Below are 17,987 nucleotides of genomic sequence, written 5' to 3' on the forward strand. Positions count from 1 at the left end.
GAAATGACATGAAAATATTTATGATGCACGATATTAGGCATGCTAGTGTTCGTTTCGTTTTACTCTTTTACGAGGAAAAACCTTATTAATCTGAATAAATATTGTTCTAAGTTACATGAATATTACATTCACAAATGTTGGTGTGTAAAGAACAAGAACGCAGCGCTGAATATGGTTTCTGTTTGCATTTTTGTTTTCAGTGTACAAACAACAACAAAATAACTGCTGTGTTGCCAAAGTTATAACAGGCAGTAGTGATAAGTTGCAATTTAGTTAGTTTAAAATGAATTACCTACAAAAAAGAAAATTGCGTCTCAACTCTGACAACTAATAAAATCTACAATAACTTATTAGCTTATGACAAGTCAAATGGTTTTGTTTGGTATAATATTTTATACTATAATTGTGAAAACATAAAACATAGTTTGCCTTTACATTTTAATATAATGTCATTATTATTCTGTAGTGATTAGGGGAAATATGTTGAGAACGTTTCGTTTATTACAATTGTTAATTATTTTATTAGCACTAAGTGCTTGTTTTTTATTTAATAGCTATGTATATGTGTTATATTTATAGTGGTGGTATCATCTTAAAACCTAAAGCCAGAAGCAGATACTGCCTGAATTTGGAATAATACTATCATAATCTTATTTTTTTTTTCCTGTCGTATTTTTAAATGACAGATATAGTAAGAATAGTATTATATTGTGCAACTTCGAATTCAGTTAATGTGTGCCAATATATCCAATATTTGTATTATATTTGTAATGACTCTCCTGTCTGAGAGGTGGCAGTGTGGTTGTAGTGTAACTGAGAATGCAGCTTGTTATCGGTGATGAAGAAGCAGAATAGGAAGACCCCGCGTGGAAAACAATCCGGTAAAAGTTTGCCAGGTATTAAACACTTCGTTTTATACATATATATTGCTAAACATAATTTCAATTCCTTCCCTTTTTAATGCCGTTGATGTGATTCAGAAAACACAGTATGCGCGGATGACCTGATATTCTAACGACGCACGTTCAAGACTAGCAAGAATCAAGTTGGATTTTGTGTTTGTTGTGAAAAGCACGTTGTGCTATGTTTTTCTGTATCGACTTGATTTTTGCGTTTTAAAGAAGGTTGGATGAAATGCAGTCAGATTCGCGTAATAACACAATGGACCGCGTTAATGATAAAAAGGTGAAGAAGAAGAAAAGCAAGAAAAGTGAAACTCCAGACCAGCATGAACTCACTGAAAGTCCAAAGGTGCAGACTGAGACGCACCATGAAAAGATGCATAAGAAGAAAAACAAAACTAAGGAATTGGAGAATGTAAGCCTGCAGACACCTACAGACAAAAAGAAAAAAAGAAAATTGAATGAAGGAGTGGAGGTTGTCACAAGCCTGCATAAAGTAAAAGATAAGAAAGCCCCCACAGCAGAGTCACAAGAGCTGCAGAAGCCTGCTAAGAAAAAGAAAAAGAGAGCAAATATGACACAAGCAGACTGTGATGACAAGGAACAAGAAGAACAGCCTGTCATGATCACAGAACATGAGGAAGAACCTGCCTTACTAATTGGTACTAGAAAGCGCAGAAGAAGGGGAACGCTGTTGGATGAACCAGAAGTTGATCCCAATCTACTGAATGAACTGAAAGATTTTTTTCCTAAAATTGAGTCCAGAAGCTCACATGAAATCAATAAAATGATCATGTATGATCTGCCAAGGTTCAAGGAATTCAGAAAGCAAGGTAGGCTGATTATATCTAATCTGTTAATATTTTTGATTTGTCAATCTTAAACATGTTAGAAATGATACTTTAATGATTATTATTCAGATCAGCCTATAAAATTTATTTATATGTGAAAATGAATGTCGTAAATGTATAGTGTCCATATATAAGTAATAACTTTTGCCTTTGACTCTTCACACGTGTCCACAGGCATCGTGTTGAGGCATGGAAGATTCTCTAATGCAGAAAATGAGAGGTTAAGACAGAACGTTAGAGATTTTATTGCTCTCACAGGAGTGAAAAATGCTACCAAGCTCTTTCATCCAAAACGTTTCCCAGAAGAGAGACAGGAATTGACAAAGATGAAAAAGGTCTACAAGTTTTTTGAAAGGATAGGTGAGTCTTAACAATCACATTGTATTCACTCACTTCTCTGTTGATTTTGTTTTTGAAAGGTCTAAGGTCATCATGCTCACCCTCATCCTGCACTATTTAAACTTTTGTTCTGTAGAAAGAGACAATACGAGTATTTCTTGGAATATGAAGACTTGTTATATTTGAATACATATTGAACATTATGATAAGCTATACTGAAAATGTACAATTTTCATTGCTTAATTTGTTCTCATCTTTTTTCCAAATCAAATTTGAACAGCGGAAGGAATTCCCAGGCCTTGCCATGATGTTTTTAGCCGTGGAAGGAAAGTTTTTGATGGTGGAAACTATAAGGGAAGGTAAATGAAATTACAGCTTTACAAGGTATTTGGTCTTAAATTGATCTGCTCTGCTTTTTATTTTTGTTCTGTAATAAACCTCAGTTGTTCCTTTTCTTAAAAGATTTACAGAAGAAGAAGTCAAATCATTGCTCAAGTATCATTCACTGCATGGCAGTAACTGGCAAAAGATTTCTGAGCTGATGGGTCGAAGTTCTTACTCTCTTGAGAAACGTTTTACCCAACTTAATACAGGTAAATCTAATTCAGCAAGCGGCTTTTCAAAATTTCCAGCATTGTAAATTCTAGGTTTAGTGATGGTTGATCATTTCGTATCTCATGAATTTGCATTAAACAGCTAAAAAAAGTGGGCCGTGGTCTGCGAAGGAGGAGCAGAGACTTTTGAGGGCTGTGCGAGACCATATTGTAACAGTGCTGAAATCTGAGTCCCCTAATAAAACAACACCAAAAAGAGTTGGTAGAGAAATACTGTACCAAAAATTGCCCTGGTTCAATATTTCACTGAAGGTTAAAACTCGATGTTGGAGCAAATGCAGAGAGAAATGGTGAGAGAGTCATTGAAAACTCTGTGGCACATTTAATACACGTTAAGTTATTCTCTATTTGTATAACCAACATTGTCCCTGAATTTTCTCCTTCACCCCTAAGGATGTCCATCCTCGCTGTGCGGATGTCTTCAGGGACTTGTAGGGGAAAGAAAACTCAGGAGGCCAAAATCAGACTTATTAAAGCGTAAGATATCTTGTTTTTGCATGTTTACTTAGCTTTTGTTATCCTGACATATTTTTCTATGTCATGTATTCACACAGAATGTATCAATTGCAAGTGGAGGATGTTACGGATGTCAACTGGGATGATCTCACAGCTGTTTTGGGGTGAGGATTATATGTAGTTTGGGGTGGCTGATGTGGCAAATAATATACATTTCTTTCATCAGGATCACAATTTATGATCTTATCATGGTTCTTTTAATTGTCTTGGTTTTTCAGACTCCATTTAAAAAATTCTCCATTTAAAAAATATAGCCCTACAAGGTAGCAAAAGATTAAAAGGATACTTCATTCAAAAGTGAAAATTCTTTTATTTAGTCACCCTCAAGTTGGTCCAAACATTTATACAATTTTATTTCTTCTGTTGAGCACAAAACAAAATATTTAGAAAAATGTTGGTAACCAAACAATTGATTTGAATTTACTATGTCTTTTATCTTTGAATGGATTTTCAAAATTATTTCTGTAGGTTGTTCGGTAAATAATGTCTTGGAAACATTCAGCTTCCATATATCCATTGAAAACCCAGATTAATTGAAACCTTGGTGTTGTTGAAAGTATAGTTGTTGAACATTGGAATCTTTTCCAACGATATGAGAATTTCATAATCTCTGTAGATTACCATTGTGATCTTGCTAGATCTGGAATAAAGAAAATCCTCTAAGGAGTTAATTAAGTAGTGTACATGGCATTTGAACACAATTACCCAGGTTACATTATTCAGTTTCCCAGTAAGTAACTAGAATAATGCTCCTGCTTGTTCAGGCATGATGATGATGCTGCTGGTGGTGTAAACAAGCTTGGTGTCACGTCTTTGTCCTCTCTGTCTCATAGGGATGTTCCTCCAGCATATGTGCAAGCAAAGTGGCACCAGCTTAAAGTTTGCTATGTGCCTGAATGGAAGACTAAGTGTTTTGGAGGTTAGTGTGTTCACTTATTTCACATTAGATTGTAGTTGTAGATCCAGCATTGTTTTGTTCTAGTTTCCATAGTGTACTCCAGAGATGGAAACTGAAGCTGCAAAAAAAAAGGTTTCTTGAGCTTTGTAACCAATTGACTTTTAAGTCTAATAGGACTTCAGGGACTTGATAACAGTATTCAGGTATACTAGTTGAATAATCAAATGTAAAATAACACTGCATAGTCTTCACTGTATAAATTAAATCTAATAAACCTGTGTTAAAGCTACAAAAGTGATTTTTGTTTGATTAACATTCATGACACAGAAAGCCTTAGGAACATTAAACTGCTGTGAACCAATATACTATCTATTTTCTTTATCAATTCTTTACCTTCACCTAAGCAACTGTGTTTACAAGGATACTTGCAGAGACATGTATTTTGACAGTTTCGCATGTAGGCTATGTAAGGGTGGTTGCCTCCGCGAAGTGCATTCAAATCGTTTAATGCACAACTAGCCGTTGATTATCCCGTTTATGCCATGGTCATTTTCCAGCGTTCACATATTAAAGATGTTATTAATATTTGCACTGCAATATTTGAGCGGAACGATAAAAATGACGGTTATTTTCGTCTGTATTACTATTCAACTGTAGCTGTATGTTACTATAGTTACCAATGTTTATAGGAAGCGCATTAATATAGAACGTGATTAAACTGACCTGTGCAGTTCAACGAATTTAATCAACACCTGCCAGCCAATCAGAATCGAGTATTCAGACAGACCATGGCATAAGTGTCTTCATTTCAGGCACAAATAGATGCAGAAATGAACGGAATTCAGTGTTCACGTGCATCTGAGTGGCTCTCACCGTATCTACACCGGACGCGCCAAAATATAGAACCTATTATAATCAGTGATGCTGTCTACACTGGATGTGGCGCGACACGGCAAATCTAGTGATGCCGAATAATGGATTTTGCGATCCAGAAAAAAAGGGTAGCCTAATTTGGCTTTAGAATAGCAGCAAGTTGACTAATTACTGGTTGTGAAGGGATAAATAAACTAAAAACTAGAGCGAGCGAGCAAAATAGGGTTAAGCATAAAAGGACACATAGTTATTGTATGGAGGCCCCATACCTGGAATTTGCTTAGGGCCCCCAAATCACTAAGTCCGCCCCTGAGCATAACAATCAGTATACTAAAAATCGCACATTCTGCGATGTGACTATTTGCGGTATCGATACTGAAACGATATATCGTCAGGGCCGTCACCAGAAAATCTTCAATGGGGGGGCATTTCGTTTTCATAGGGGGGCACACTTTTTTATGATCTTATAAACAGACATTCACCAAAACAATAACAATCTGTATTATTACTTAAATTGATCAAGTTCTATATTAAAACATATTTAAAAAGATAGTCTGTCGATAATCTGTCGACTTTTGTGTTTTATATGTTATATTATGACTTATATGTAGGCTATGTTAGAATCACCGCTCAAATCGCCAGAGTTTTGTTCTGCACACTCGCGAATCTTCTCTTTATAACACTATGTAAATAGAGATTCACTGCGCAGTGTAGAGAGAGATTTGTTGATTATAACTTAACTTTGTGAGATCGTGATGAACTAGATGGGTGACAGCTTTTTATTGCTATAAAGGGAGCTTTCTGTCATATATTATCCATTCAGAATTTGAATATAAGTTTTGTTTGTCATGCTGCTAAGAGAACCAAATGCCACGTACATTCTATTCCTATTCGGAGTAACATACACAAATGAAAAATTTAGCCTACTCTCGAAATTGCAATAGCCTATGTAATAACCATATCAATGGATCGGACAAAACGTGTCAAAAATATTGTCTGTGCATTAAGGACATGACTCGCAATTAAAGCTTTTTTAAAATTTCCAACAACACAATAATAAAACAATAACAATATAAAATTTGATTCACAATCGCATGTGCAGCTGAGCAAAGGGAGATTTTTAGGCTATGTTTTAAAGTTAAGACACTATCTTATATGATTTATCTATACATCATGCTACACTATATGTTACGCTAAAACAATTTTTTATATATATATATATATATATATATATATATATATATATATATATATATATATATATATATATATATATATATATTTTTTTTTTTTGCTATCTGTAGGCTCATAACAGTGAATTTGTATTTTAAAATGGGAATACAACGAATTTATGACAATGTTTTATACATTTTTTTATACATTTATTACATTTTTTATATAAGTTAATAGTGAAAACTTCTTTAAAAGCACCTGTAACGCAAAAAAAGTAGGCCTTTTTTTTTTTTTTGAGCCATTTTTAAAACATTTGCTGCATGGATTAAAAAAACAAACAAATCTGCTATAGCCTAGACTCATATCAGACAAAATTACATGGAGAGAAAAAACAGAAATTGACAACAAATCATTTAAATGTTATGGTATTCAGAACAAAGGAACATAAAAATCAGAAAATGGAGTCTAAGCAGCTATACAATTATAGTATAAATTTATATATACAAATCATAAAATAAAACACAAATTATAGCCTAATGACATTCATTATAAAGAACATATAAAAGTCTTGCCAAAAGAATGTATTTAAAGAGAAACTGAATTCGGCGCAAATACAAATGTTTCCCACGAGCGGCGTGATTGCTTGGATTCACTTTTATTTGTGTAGGCCTACACTCACAATAAATACAAAATTGTGCTTTTGTAAAATAAATAAAACAAATAAGGTGAGCTTTCAGTCCTCTCGGTTTCCTTGAACTTGCGCGGTCCCAAAAATAAAACGAAACTCAGTGTAGACATGTCACAGATTTTTTTTAGGTTTTTTTATAATTTTTAAAAAATGTTAATTATTTAAGTGAAATAAATTTCCTTCAGGACTATTTATTTTATTACTTTTATATAGGCCTAAGTTGTTTTATTACGTTTTTCTCCCTACACAGAAGCGCTGCAGGTGCGTGACGCCTGTTTCACACATACTCCGTTTGCAGTGCATATGTGGTCCCTGTGCGTTATGTACAGTGGGGCAAAAAAGTATTTAGTCAGCCACCAATTGTGCAAGTTCTCCCACTTAAAAAGATGAGAGAGGCCTGTAATTTTCATCATAGGTATACCTCAACTATGAGAGACAAAATGAGAAAAAAAAATCCAGAAAATCACATTGTAGGATTTTTTAAGAATTGATTTGCAAATTATGGTGGAAAATAAGTATTTGGTCAATAACAAAATTTCATCTCAATACTTTGTTATATACCCTTTGTTGGCAATGACAGAGGTCAAACGTTTTCTGTAAGTCTTCACAAGGTTTTCACACACTGTTGCTGGTATTTTGGCCCATTCCTCCATGCAGATCTCCTCTAGAGCAGTAATGTTTTGGGGCTGTTGCTGGGCAACACGGACTTTCAACTCCCTCCAAAGATTTTCGATGGGGTTGAGATCTGGAGACTGGCTAGGCCACTCCAGGACCTTGAAATGCTTCACGAAGCCACTCCTTCGCTGTTCGGGCGGTGTGTTTGGGATCATTGTCATGCTGAAAGACCCAGCCACGTTTCATCTTCAATGCCCTTGCTGATGGAAGGAGGTTTTCACTCAAAATCTCACGATACATGGCCCCATTCATTCTTTCGTTTACACGGATCAGTCGTTCTGGTCCCTTTGCAGAAAAACAGCCCCAAAGCATGATGTTTCCACCCCATGCTTCACAGTAGGTATGGTGTTCTTTGGATGCAACTCAGCATTCTTTCTCCTCCAAACACGACAAGTTGAGTTTTTACCAAAAAGTTCTATTTTGGTTTCATATGACATTCTCCCAATCCTCTTCTGGATCATCCAAATGCTCTCTAGCAAACTTCAGACGGGCCCGGACATGTACTGGCTTAAGCAGGGGACACGCCTGGCACTGCAGGATTTGAGTCCCTGGCGGCGCAGTGTGTTACTGATGGTAGCCTTTGTTACTTTGGTCCCAGCTCTCTGCAGGTCATTCACTAGGTCCCCGTGTGGTTCTGGGATTTTTGCTCACAGTTCTTGTGATCATTTTGACCCCACGGGTGAGATCTTATGTGGAGCCCCAGATCGAGGGAGATTATCAGTGGTCTTGTATGTCTTCCATTTTCTAATAATTGCTCCCACAGTTGATTTCTTCACACCAAGCTGCTTACCTATTGCAGATTCAGTCTTCCCAGCCTGGTGCAGGTCTACAATTTTGTTTCTGGTGTCCTTTGACAGCTCTTTGGTCTTGGCCATGGTGGAGTTGGACTGTTTGAGGTTGTGGACAGGTGTCTTTTTTATACTGATAACGAGTTCAAACAGATGCCATTAATACAGGTAAAGAGTGGAGGACAGAGGAGCCTCTTAAAGAAGTTGTTACAGGTCTGTGAGAGCCAGAAATCTTGCTTGTTTGTAGGTGACCAAATACTTAATTTACCGAGGAATTTACCAATTAATTCTTTAAAAATCCTACAATGTGATTTTCTGGATTTTTTTTTCATAGTTGAGGTATACCTATGATGAAAATTACATTCCTCTCTCATCTTTTTAAGTGGGAGAACTTGCACAATTGGTGGCTGACTAAATACTTATTTGCCCCACTGTATGCGGTGCAGAAGCAGCACGGACTCATTGTGCTTTCACACAGAACGCGTTTGTAGTCCGTCCGCTCCTGATCCGCGGCTGTTTACCACAGAGACAACATTTATCCATTATTTTGATTTAAAATCCAGACGGTTTCATCGGGCGCACGCGCTTAGACCGAAGTTAACTTCTGGTCTGTGTTTGTTTATCGGTCTTGTTAGTGGTGCCAGCTACAGTTAACACAGTTAAAGTTAAGGTGATGAGTAATGAAGTTGGGCTCAGGTTGTTGTGCTGTACATTTATTTATTTGTCGCTATCCGCTACAATATCAAAACTGACCGATTTTCTTGCTTCGTTGAATATGAGTACTTAATGCACGTTTAAAATCAAAACGAGGTGCAGGTGTTTTTATATCACTGTATTTCTGAAGGACAACTGTCTTTAGAAAATGTTCGATGTCATTTTCATTTAATCTAGTTATATGCCTGATAAAGCAGCGTTTGTAAGCTCAGCGCTGCTTTGTGTAACATACAGCCCAACAGCCGTTTCCGGGAAAACCTCTAGTTCTCCCGCTTTAAAGCGCCTCCTGCTGGCAGAGAATAAATTTGCACTTTTAATAAGTCCGTCCAAGTAGTTATCGCTGCATCTCAGTCCGTCTGATTTACGCAGCAAACATATTTTGCTTGTTATCAAAACATAATCTACTCTAGAGGGACTTAGCTGTTGTTACTGATTGTATTTGGATGTCTACCGGAAGTTAAGTTAGGGCCACAAAAGCGCGCATGCGCAGTAACGTTTGTTTATGTTGTTGCCGTTGAAACCGTCTATACCATAGACTGTAAAAAAGATGGACGACGCATCTCCGCTTCCTTCCACTATAGAAAAGTGAAGCGAATACATCTCAGTATGACCGCTGCCATCTTGAGTAAATGATGTCATTTGGAGCCCGAGTCTGCGCAGTAGAGTCGTGAGGTGGAGCCGCGGAATCAAACTCCCGCCCAAACTCCCACAGACCCAATCAACCATAACGACACGCCCCGTTTTTATAGCATCAAATTACTAGCTAAAATCAAACGTATCACAAAAATGAACAATTGAACATATATCAGCGTGAGAACTACCTTACATGACCAAAACCATATTTCTGAAAATTGTATTGGAAGTGTAATTAATTTTTTTATTTTGACTGAAGTCCTATTCGTATAGACCGGGTGTGTCTCACTCGTCCTTAAAAGTGAAGCTGCGGGCTCTTTGATCGCCCCCTGGGGGCTGGCTGCAGTACAGGTCATAAACCCCGCCCTCTCCATGTAAACGAATAGGACTTCAGTCAAAATAAAAAATTAAATTACACTTCTAATACAATATTCCGAAATATGGTTTTGGTCATTTAGATTTTTCATTTAGAGTTTGATTCCACGGCTCCACCTCACAACTCTACTGTGCAGACTCGGGCTCCAAATGACTTCATTTACTCAAGATGGCAGCGGCCATACTGAGATGTATTTGCTTCACTTTTCTATAATGGAAGGAAGCGGAGACGCGTCGTCCATCTTTTTTACAGTCTATGGTCTATACTGAAAGTGCTTTTTCAGCATTGTGATCCTCTTTTGTCACAGTACAGTTACACAGTCTTTCAAAGACATATTCACGTTTAAACTCAATTAATATAAACAACGTATTAAATGCATTTGGCTATAGATTTGTATATTAAGTTGCTCAAGCAAGTGGAAACACATTTAAACAGCATATAGCCGTTGTGTTTTAGGCTATCACAAATATTTTAAATTAAACCACTGACAGAAACAGTCGGCTCTTGTGCCTTTTACATTTAAATCTTTATTACAAGCAGTCCCGTGGGTCTTAAAGAACTTTTTTTTTTTTACTTCCACAGGACAAGTGCATATGTTGCCTTGTTTATCTAAAAGTGCACTTTTATTTGTTTTAAACCTAGCCAAAAAGCTTGTGAAACATAGTAGACTTTAATTATATCTATTTATTGTGAAATTACTACATTTACATGTCAATCCATGTTCATTTTTACCGTGAACAAAGCGCTGTCACTTTAATTCAGCGCGTGCAGCACAGCAAAAGTAGACTCGGTGCGGAAACGATCTCTGCACTGATGCAGACACACCGCTCCTGGAACGCACTGCTGGACCGCAACCGCGTGCAGTGTGAACACTCTGATCCGTTAGGGTCGCCGTGATTTTGCCAAGACATGTTCCTGGATTAACATTTTTGTCTAAAAATATAGACTTAACCAAATCTCTACCCCTAAACCTAACCCTACCCATAATTTATTCCTAAAATCAGTGAGAAATGATACCTGATTAACAAGGGTGTCGAAGCACCTAACCTTGATCATAAGCCTAAAACTTATATTTCCTGAAAAGTTATCCCTCAATTCTGATTGGTTGATTGGAATGACGTTCCAGGATCAACAAGGATGTTGATCCAGGAACATGTTGTACTTGGTGAAATCACACTCACTGATCCGTTAGCATGGGTGCAGAAAAAAAATACGCACTGCAAACGGAGTATGTGTGAAACAGGTGTGAGGTGACGGTGTGAATCCTTAGGTGCTGCTGTTTGCGCTACGCCACTGTGTTATTAGCTTCCTAATGTTTTACCATTGTAGAGATTAGTGGTTCTTTGAGCTAAATGCTGCTGAATACATTATTTTCCCCCGCAATATTCATAGACTAGATCAGTAAAATAAACGTTCACTCGTGATCATGTAAGCAGGGGGCATGTCGAGTCATTTGGGGGGGGCACTGCCCCCTAATGCCCCCCCCTTGGCGACGGGCCTGTATATCGTCCAGCCCTTTGTTAAATAAAAAAACGGATGTAAAAACCTACATGTAGTAGGGCATGTTAATGTTAGGACTGGACTATGAGTTACCTACTGAATGTCTTTTAATATATTGTATGTCTTTGATGTTGTTCCTTCCAGACATTGTTGACTTCCTTTATGAGAGAGCCTTGCCAGGCCTGGTGAAAGATTGTGAAGACCTTGATGACAATGAGCTGAAGGTTGACCAGAAGCAGAGCTTCCTTCTATCTGACATTTTTCGGGACATTAATGAGGATCATTGCAGCGACAGTGATGAGGAGAGTAGACAGAAAGAGGATGACAAATCCTCTTGAACTATGTACAGATCATTCACACTTGTGATTAAGTAATATTCCACAAGTAAAGAGAAAGACATTTTCAAGATGTACATGTAATGTATGATTTCCTTTTATTTTGTTGTTCCATTTATTTTGATGAAGAACTGAATAAACAAATTTGTATTATGCTTTTTAAAGGTCTTGTATAAAAGGACATTTCTCTTTCCCATATGAAGGTAAAACAAGAATGAGTGAGGTAAACAATGGTTGGTAAATCAGTTGAGAAATGTTAGGTAACTTTAAGTGTTTATAGTCAGTCAATTTGAAACATTCGATCAAACAAACAACTCTGTCCCTTCAGCCCTACGAGTCATCAGATTACATTTTCAAACCAGCCATGGCCCGTTCCAGTGGGTTAGAACTCCAGAAGTCATGGTCCCAACCCAGGAACCACCCTGTAAAGGTGGGGGGTTCAAAGCCCTGCTTCACTGTAACAATGGGAGTTCTCTTGTCCCTGCTGGCAGGATCCGATTCAATATAGTTGGAAGCTATATTAGAAAAGACAAGGACAAAGATAAATTGTTAGCTAATGAAAACTAGCAAAATATTGCAGTTGAAAATGGGAAACTTCTCACCTGAAGTCACAGCTTCTCTTTTTTCATCTTCATTAGCTTCATTTCCCATCCAAACAAAGACCTTGGAGACAATGGTTTCACAAGCATTACATTGTTAATTTCATTTTCTCAAATGCATTTTATTGCAAGTGTCGCACACACACAAACATATTTTACCTGATCCCATGTGTCCAGAATCATGATATCATCTGGAGCCAAGTCCTCTTGGGTCATCTCTCCTGGCACCTCTTCAATCTAGATTGCCACAGAACGAACATAAATTGTGAAAAATGCAAGATTCTTTTCTGATTTCAGTGAACTATAAGTTGAACCATTCAACATGGAAACTCACAAGGAATTGTCCTGTCTTGTTAGAGCATGCAAAAAGCCTAGGAGGATGGGTGTCCATTTTGCTTTTGAGCCTTTCAGAGGTGCGATACTCTGCTTTTCCTCCAAGAGTACGCCAGAAGCCGTCTACATAGAAATTTGAGAAAGAAGAGTTGTTCAGTATAAGTTCATTTATAGTGAACAACTCTTGTTAATAAGTTCTTATTGTTAATAAGAAATAAGTTAATTTATACTCCGAATGCAACATTTAAATAAGTACAATAAAACTCCTTTACCAACGACAAGTAGACCCACCTCCCTCAGCTCCTTCTGATATCTCTGAAAGGTTCACTCCTAAAATGCTGCCAAGCTTTTTGGCTCCATTCTTTTCTGCATTACTTGCACCATGACCCAGCCACAGCATAGAGCCTGAAGCAGTCACCAAAACAAAGGCATCATTGGAATTGAGGCTGGAGGTTACAGGATCAACCTGTTTCAGGCAAAGTGAACAACAACTGTCAATAGAGGACCAATTTTGCATACATTTTCAAACGAAGAACATTTGACAAAATGAAACCGCATCATACAATGGTACATTCAAAGCATGGATGGACATTTTGAACTTACCTCAACAGCTCGTGTGTGCCCAGCAGGGTTGGCACGAACTTGGAAAAGGCGGACTGCAGAAGCCTTTGATTGGCCACCCTCTCGTGAAGTCCCACCCTTGTGCACGACCATTGGCTGCCCGCCAAAGATACTCATGAGATGAGGGGGCTCTTTGCCTTCAATTACTCGCACCTTCATAAACATTCAAACTGGTGTTACTACAATATGTCAAGGATGTCCAATTCTGCTCTTGAAGGGCTACTGTACTGCAGAGGTCCAATCCTGATGAAACCCACCCAAACCCACTAATCAAGGTCTTCAGGATTACTAGAAACATTCAGACAAGTGTGTTAGGGCAGGTTGGCGCTAAACTCTGCAGGACATTTGCCCTACAAGAGCAGGAGTAGACACCCCTGGTCTATATTCCAGTAGTAGGTGAATACTGTAATCGATGCACCAAGCAAAATGTCACCTGCACAGGACTTCCACCGAGCTCTGAATCAAGCTGGGCAGCCAGAATGGCAGAAGCTCCTTTCTCATCTTGACTGGACTCTTCCCCCTGCCTGCGGACATAAACAACCACATTTAATAAACCTCTGCAGTAATGACTCATCCTATTGACTAACAGAAACCTAGCCTGGTGGGGCTAAGAGATGCTACCTAAAGACCGTGTTCTGTTACCCAAGTGTTTTTGTGTAACATGAGCAGACAAAGCCCTTGGCTTAGGACTAAATTCTTTGGCATTCAGTGTTTATTTTCCAGGTTCAGCATTCATAAAGGACTGAATGGATTCCAAAAGTAGGTCTATAGCTCTTACCATATATATATTATCTGCCCCTGACGTCCCCCATGCTTGTAGCTGTACAGGATGATATAACTGTCTCCTCCAAAGAACTGCCCATGAATGGATGGGTCAGCTGGTACCTTGTCTGATCCCTCAATGCGCCAGATCTTTCCAAAGCAAAAAAAACGACAAATTGTCCATTATTTTGTCAACATAAAAAAATTTGATTGTTGCATTTGATTGTTGCAATCTGTTGTAAAATAGTGCATAAAATAGTGCATAACACATATACCTTTTTCTCTCCCTTCCCATCATCTACCATTCCATGCTGAGCAGCCATTGCCTCCGATTTGTGCAAAGATGATGCATCAAAGGGCACTTTCTTGATCTTGGCAATTTTGTTAGGCACATAGGCTTGTCCCATACCCTTTGTCTGGTCTGTATCACGCCAAAACTTGAAGAACTGTTTGAAGAGAGGAGTCTCTCCATCCTCAGGGATGATCTGGACCTCAGTGTGTTTGGGATAGCCCATCTTACTGATGAAGTCCTCAGCAGCTTTCATGCCTGCACTCCTCTCTTCTTTATTAGCCTCTTTACCTGTTATATTAAAGAAATAAAAGGTCAAGATTTACATTCAGGCATGTCCCAAATGCAAATTTTGAATTAATTTGAATGATGTGCTGAGCTGACCTTTCCAGACAAATATCTTGCCATTAGAACCATGGTCCAAGATGAAGCAGTCGGTAGACTGCAGTGCACTCTGGGAAAAGGGGTTTTCTTCAGCCACCAAAGTCACAGACATACTCCCACTGGCATTTGACACCTAGGTAATGATGACCACCAGAATAAACCATTTTGTTAAATTTTCAGTATTTCTCACGGAAAACCTAGAGTGTGTGGCTTACTGTACCTTGTACAATTTTGCAGACTTCCTGTTGGATGCATCAGTCTTGGTGTCTTCAGTCTGTGCATCAGGAAGATCAGGCTTTGGTCCAAGAATCTGACAAAATATAGTAAAGGATTTGCATTCAGAAAATAATATTGACTCCTTACTAAAAGTTAAAATACACTACACAATGTTTGCCCAGATTTGAGACTGATTTGCAGTCTGGAAGAGTCAGCACTACTAGTTGAGGTAGTCAGAGCCAGTTCAGTTTAGTCAAATGTTAAATATATTTGATATTTTACAAACTTTTACTTCTAGCAATGAGGCAAATGTCTCTATGTGAGTTTATTTTGTCCGGAATGACTTGATGGTCTGGTAGTGTGTGATCTTCAGTTGTGTAATACAAGTGTTTGATGCATATTTTTAAAAAATGTTGTGTGGTGTATTCTAGCACTAACCTATATCGAAAATTACTGAATGGAACATTTTCCCTTTATTGTACTAACCGTTAGCATCTTCTCATTTTCTGATCCTTCTTCACATACAAAAAGTTTTGCTCTCCCACAGCGTTCATTATCACGAATATCTTTGGAAACACTGGTGGCCTTCAGTCTCTCAAACTGGTTACACTTGGACCCACACCACTGGTATATCTCCTGATGCAAGTATAAAAGAAATGGCATAAATACATGGGATACCTTATAATAAAATGCAAGAGAAAAGGCAAAACAAATTTATTCATATCATCTTTCACCTGTCCAAAGTCTAGGATGAAGCAATCACCCTGGTTGAAGCTGTCCCAACTCACAGGTACCTCAATGGCCCGGACTACACGTCGACCACTAACATGGAGAACTCGCTTCACATTCACCTCACCGGAAGCTACGTGTTTGAATCCAGAGGCAACTCCACCTTGCTGAAGAAACGAAAAGCAGTTTGAGAAGCAAAATGATTTAGCGTTTTGCTATTATGAACTGACCAAGTACCCAAATACATTTTGCTTTAGATTCCATTTTTCATATTATGCATCAAAACATGGTAAACGTATTAACTCTACCCACCATGTATTTAAGGCCTGATTTGAAGTAGCCTACAAAGGTTTTTGACTCATATCCCTGTACTTCTCTGTACTGGATGGGTTTTCCTCCAAGGAAATCATCCATTTGGACGGTGAAGATAGCAGCTGCCCCACTCTCATCAATTGAGCATGCATCACCTGGAGATGCCATTTAACAATGTTCATAAACAGGTTTTCATTGAACATGCACATCATTTACAAAGTGCACAGCACAAAAGACCTTACATTTACACTAACAATAGTCTCACCTATCCAGAAGTGAAGGTCATATTGTAGATTTCCAGAGTTTTGCTTTATGGTATTAAGGATTAGGTAGGTATCGCCTGTGTAGAAGCCACCATGAAGATTCTTAGGGACAGGCACCAAATCCATGTTCTCAATCCTCCACACCTGCAGGCCTGACTGCTTTCCTGCCTTCTCAAATTCAGGGTGGTTCACCATGGTGCTGTTTGAAAACAACAACTATTGTAACAGCCATACACAATAGCCGTATTTTGCATGCTCTTGTGTTCCACATAGTCTATTGTTGAGAATAGGATTAAGTAGAGGAAGGGCGATGTACTTTGTTCATCAAAAGAAAACAATGGCAATTTCTGTCTCTCGATCTAGAACATTTTTTTCTACATCTTTAAAGTTGTTCTAAAGCTTCCGCAAAATCAAACTGCTGGCCTGGTTTGATGTGGGTGATGAGGTGGATGAGTCTGGTCATGCCCTCAGGCAGAGATCTCCACCCCCAATGGAAAGAGGAAGAGTCACAAAGGGCGGGTCTCTCTTACTTACTGCAGAGGTGCTATGCACAACAATACACTTACCTGTTCTCAACCACTATATGTCATTCAGGAATAGATAACAGCAAAAAAACAAGTTAAAAGTAAAAGTTACCCTGTTTACGTAATCTGACATAAAATTCAGTTTATTGGTTACTAGTGATAATATCATAACTTTCAGTATTTAAAGATTTTTTTTTAAATACCACTGGTCTATATCAGACAAGTTTAGTTGTTCAGTTAGAATAATGCATTAATAAATAATAAAACTTTACCTACCCTAAATGTTTGAGAAAAGTAAATAATTAATAGCAACATCAGATGGTGACTATGCATCAGGAAACAAAAGAATGCTTTTCAATACTAAAACACCATCAAATAGAATGCTTTCAAAATAGGCCTACCTGTTGGCTAAAGCTTTTTTAAAGGTATTATCAGCAAATGAGTCTGGCACGACAGCTGTAGGTTTGAGCACTGAGCTTCCGCAGGTAATGGGAGTAATCTTCAACAGGTTTGTCTCATTTGCATATAAAACCCCTCCTGTTATTAGTCAGAACATGCATTTTCTTCCGGAAAAAGTGAATAAGTAACAGTATATATATGATGCAGTTTGCAGTTTAATATTGTGTTAAATGATGCATATATTATATAAAAAATTCACAGTAAATGTTTACAGTTGGATTCAGTTGTTGGTACAGTGTGCTATTATTTGCCTATAAAGGTTTTGCTTTAAAAGAGCGTGTATATTATTCTGTCCATTCATAACAGTAAAGGGGAGGCAAAATGAAACAACTATTTGCTCAATATAATATAAACCATTGCCTTGGCCAACAAATACTGCAACTAAAATGATAAATATGTATAATTTTAAACCGTGTGGCAGCTTGCCTCGATCTGACATTTTTGAAAAATGCACATTTTGGCTTTTTGAGAAAAGCTTCTTTCTTCTGAACCAGTTAGGCCTATTCTGATTTCGCTGTTAAACAGTTGATTTCATATTTTGATCATGTATATTTGTATGTTTATTTTCTCGTCCATTTTTTGAGGAAGCATTGTTGGTCCAGTAGACTAGAGGAGTGTGTA

At 37.8% G+C, this 17,987-nt stretch overlaps 2 protein-coding genes across 5 annotated transcripts; one reads left to right on the top strand and one right to left on the bottom strand.

The window, feature by feature from the left end:
* The first annotated feature begins 764 nt into the window (after positions 1-764).
* Positions 765-11,880, top strand: ttf1.6 (transcription termination factor 1, tandem duplicate 6). Of its 3 annotated transcripts, none has more exons than XM_058774715.1 (10): positions 765-881; positions 981-1,735; positions 1,928-2,113; positions 2,373-2,451; positions 2,555-2,685; positions 2,789-2,996; positions 3,100-3,183; positions 3,261-3,326; positions 4,056-4,141; positions 11,685-11,880. In XM_058774715.1, the coding sequence occupies exons 2-10, from the start codon at positions 1,135-1,137 to the stop codon at positions 11,876-11,878; spliced, it is 1,635 nt and encodes a 544-aa protein (XP_058630698.1). In that variant the 5' UTR covers positions 765-881; positions 981-1,134; the 3' UTR covers positions 11,879-11,880. The 3 variants fall into 3 exon arrangements, with proteins under 3 accessions (XP_058630698.1, XP_058630700.1, XP_058630697.1); XM_058774717.1 differs by having other exon boundaries at positions 772-896; XM_058774714.1 differs by having other exon boundaries at positions 773-1,735.
* A 70-nt stretch (positions 11,881-11,950) lies between these two features.
* gsnb (gelsolin b) lies at positions 11,951-17,460 on the bottom strand. Of its 2 annotated transcripts, none has more exons than XM_058774712.1 (16): positions 17,309-17,460; positions 16,386-16,582; positions 16,121-16,275; positions 15,814-15,975; positions 15,566-15,715; positions 15,084-15,173; positions 14,864-14,996; positions 14,466-14,770; positions 14,207-14,340; positions 13,862-13,952; positions 13,411-13,581; positions 13,099-13,273; positions 12,809-12,930; positions 12,634-12,711; positions 12,478-12,538; positions 11,951-12,390 (listed from the first exon to the last, which is right to left on the bottom strand). In XM_058774712.1, the coding sequence occupies exons 2-16, from the start codon at positions 16,576-16,578 to the stop codon at positions 12,221-12,223; spliced, it is 2,190 nt and encodes a 729-aa protein (XP_058630695.1). In that variant the 5' UTR covers positions 16,579-16,582; positions 17,309-17,460; the 3' UTR covers positions 11,951-12,220. The 2 variants fall into 2 exon arrangements, with proteins under 2 accessions (XP_058630695.1, XP_058630696.1); XM_058774713.1 differs by lacking the exon at positions 17,309-17,460 and adding an exon at positions 17,184-17,288.
* Between the last annotated feature and the right edge of the window lie 527 nt (positions 17,461-17,987).

This window comes from Onychostoma macrolepis, chromosome 05 (assembly GCF_012432095.1).
Source record: "Onychostoma macrolepis isolate SWU-2019 chromosome 05, ASM1243209v1, whole genome shotgun sequence".
In the NCBI taxonomy this organism is placed as follows: Eukaryota; Metazoa; Chordata; class Actinopteri; order Cypriniformes; family Cyprinidae; genus Onychostoma; species Onychostoma macrolepis.